The 2068-nt window shown below is 64.2% G+C and overlaps 1 protein-coding gene across 1 annotated transcript in view; it reads left to right on the top strand.

The window, feature by feature from the left end:
- Window positions 1–2068, top strand: part of GPT2 (glutamic pyruvate transaminase (alanine aminotransferase) 2) — a 30418-nt gene that overhangs the window by 24433 nt on the left and 3917 nt on the right. Inside the window, exons 9-10 of the mRNA XM_014528411.1 lie at window positions 778–1200; window positions 1912–2062. Coding sequence (XP_014383897.1) covers window positions 778–1200; window positions 1912–2062 — 574 coding nt within the window. The remainder of the gene's footprint in view (window positions 1–777; window positions 1201–1911; window positions 2063–2068) is intronic.

Genomic DNA, 2068 nt, shown 5'->3' with positions numbered 1-2068 from the left:
GGCAGCCTGGTCGGGGGACAGCCTGGTCGGGGGACAGCCTGGTTGGGGGGCAGCCCGGTGTGGGGTGTGTCTGCAGCCAGGCCAGGCCTGAGGGCAGATGGAAGGAAACCTTGCTGGGACGTGGGGAGTCCAGTCCCGGGGTCAGAGGGGAAGCGTCTTCGCCAGGGACTCTGAGCGTTGGACGGGCTGTCGTCACGCCGGGCTCTGAGGTGGAGGGTTTGGGTGCAGTGGGGAAGGGGGCCCGGTTCCTGCCTCGGTGCCTGCATTTGTCTGGTCACTAGTCTGCATTTGTCAGTCGGTCCCGAGGGGGTGGGGCGGCCAGGCCCCAGAAGATGCCCTGATGGGCAGGCCTCGTTCTAAAAGGCCGTGGTTTGTTTTAAACTCGCACATCTCAGCGTATCTGCACAGGACCCGACCCTGTGCCGTCTGGCTCTGCTCAGCGCGAAGTCACAGAACCTGGTCCCTCAGCGCGAGCAGGAGGAGAGCTGGCCCGGCGGGAGGCACCAGGGGGCTGTGCTGCCTTCCTCCTCCCTTGCTCTCAGCGCCACTCTCCTGTGGGCTGACTCTGTTTTCAGGCAGCAAAACGCCCAGCAAAGGTCCTCAAGCCGATGCCCCGGGGATGACCTTCCCCCTGTGCAGGGGGTGCCAGGCCTGAATCGGGCCCCTCTGGAACGAGGCTAGTGTATTAGGGGGTTCAGGGGCTCAGCTGCTGTAACAAAGAGGCCCCAAAATACAGCGGCTCAACCAAGATGAAAGCGTGTGTCTGTGACATAACAGTCCCAGGGCAGAGGCGGCGGGGGGAACGGCCCTGCCCTCCCGGCAGGTGGGTCCAGCTCTGGCTCTGAGGCTGCCGCCCCAGCGCCTCCACCTCAGGGAGAGAGAGCGTGCTTGTTCCTCGTCAGAAATCATGAATGTGCCCATGTCACTTCCCGTCGCGTTCCCCTGGCTGGAGCTCCAGGGACGGCCCCGGAAGCTTCCGGCTGGTGGACGGCACTCAGTGCGTCTCCTGCCCCCCCTCCCTGCAGGTGTGGCTACCGGGGAGGCTACATGGAGGTGATCAACCTGCACCCCGAGATCAAAGGCCAGCTGGTGAAGCTGCTGTCGGTGCGCCTGTGCCCGCCCGTGTCGGGGCAGGCCGCCATGGACATCATGGTGAACCCCCCGGTGCCCGGGGAGGAGTCCTTCGAGCAGTTCCTCAGGGTGAGTGCGGGTCCCGGGGCCTGTCTCCACCCCTGCCCCCGCCAGGGCCCAGGTGCTCAGGGCATGTTATCCGGGGGACACGCGTGGTTCCTCCGAGCGTGGGGAGCACCCACAGGAGGCGAAGCCTGAGGGTGCGTCAGGCGAGTGTTGGGGTGGAGGTGGCCACCTCTTTCCTCTCCCTCCCCCGTGGGCCCCACGATGGGCACCCAGAGAGAAGGACTGTGTCCTGAGAGCCCCGGGGATTCTGTTCCTAAACTCCCAGGGGAGTGGGTGGACAGCAGTGATTCTAGGCCAGGGGCCTACCTCTGGCCTCAGCAGACATCCTCAGCGCTTAAAGTGGTCCATTCAGACCCTTTAAAAAAAAATATTTTCATTGATTCCAGAGAGGAAGGGAGAGGGAGAGAGAGACAGAAACATCAATGATAGAGAATCATGGATCGGCTGCCTCCTGCACGCCTCACACTGGGGATGGAGCCCACAACCCGGGCTGTGCCCTGACCAGGAATCAAACCCTGACCTCCGGGGTCATAGGTCGATGCTCAACCACGGAGCCACGCAGCCGGGCCATTCGGACCCTTGGGGCCTCTTTGTTACAGCTCACGCACGCGGGCTCGCCCTCACGTCTGCCCGGCCCTGGCGAGGAAGGGCCGTTTCCGGTGGCTGCAGCCACGCGGTGCCGTCGGTGCTGACTCCCGCTCTCTGTCCCGTCAGGAGAAAGAGTCCGTCCTGAGTAACCTGGCCGAGAAAGCGAAGCTGACAGAAGACCTGTTCAACCAAGTCCCGGGGATCCATTGCAACCCTCTGCAGGGCGCCATGTACGCCTTCCCCCGGATCGTCCTGCCCCCCAGAGCCGTGGAGGCCGCCCAGG

This window comes from Myotis brandtii, unplaced genomic scaffold, assembly GCF_000412655.1.
Source record: "Myotis brandtii unplaced genomic scaffold, ASM41265v1 scaffold633, whole genome shotgun sequence".
Lineage (NCBI taxonomy): Eukaryota > Metazoa > Chordata > Mammalia > Chiroptera > Vespertilionidae > Myotis > Myotis brandtii.
This window is presented reverse-complemented; position numbering and strand designations above follow the sequence as displayed.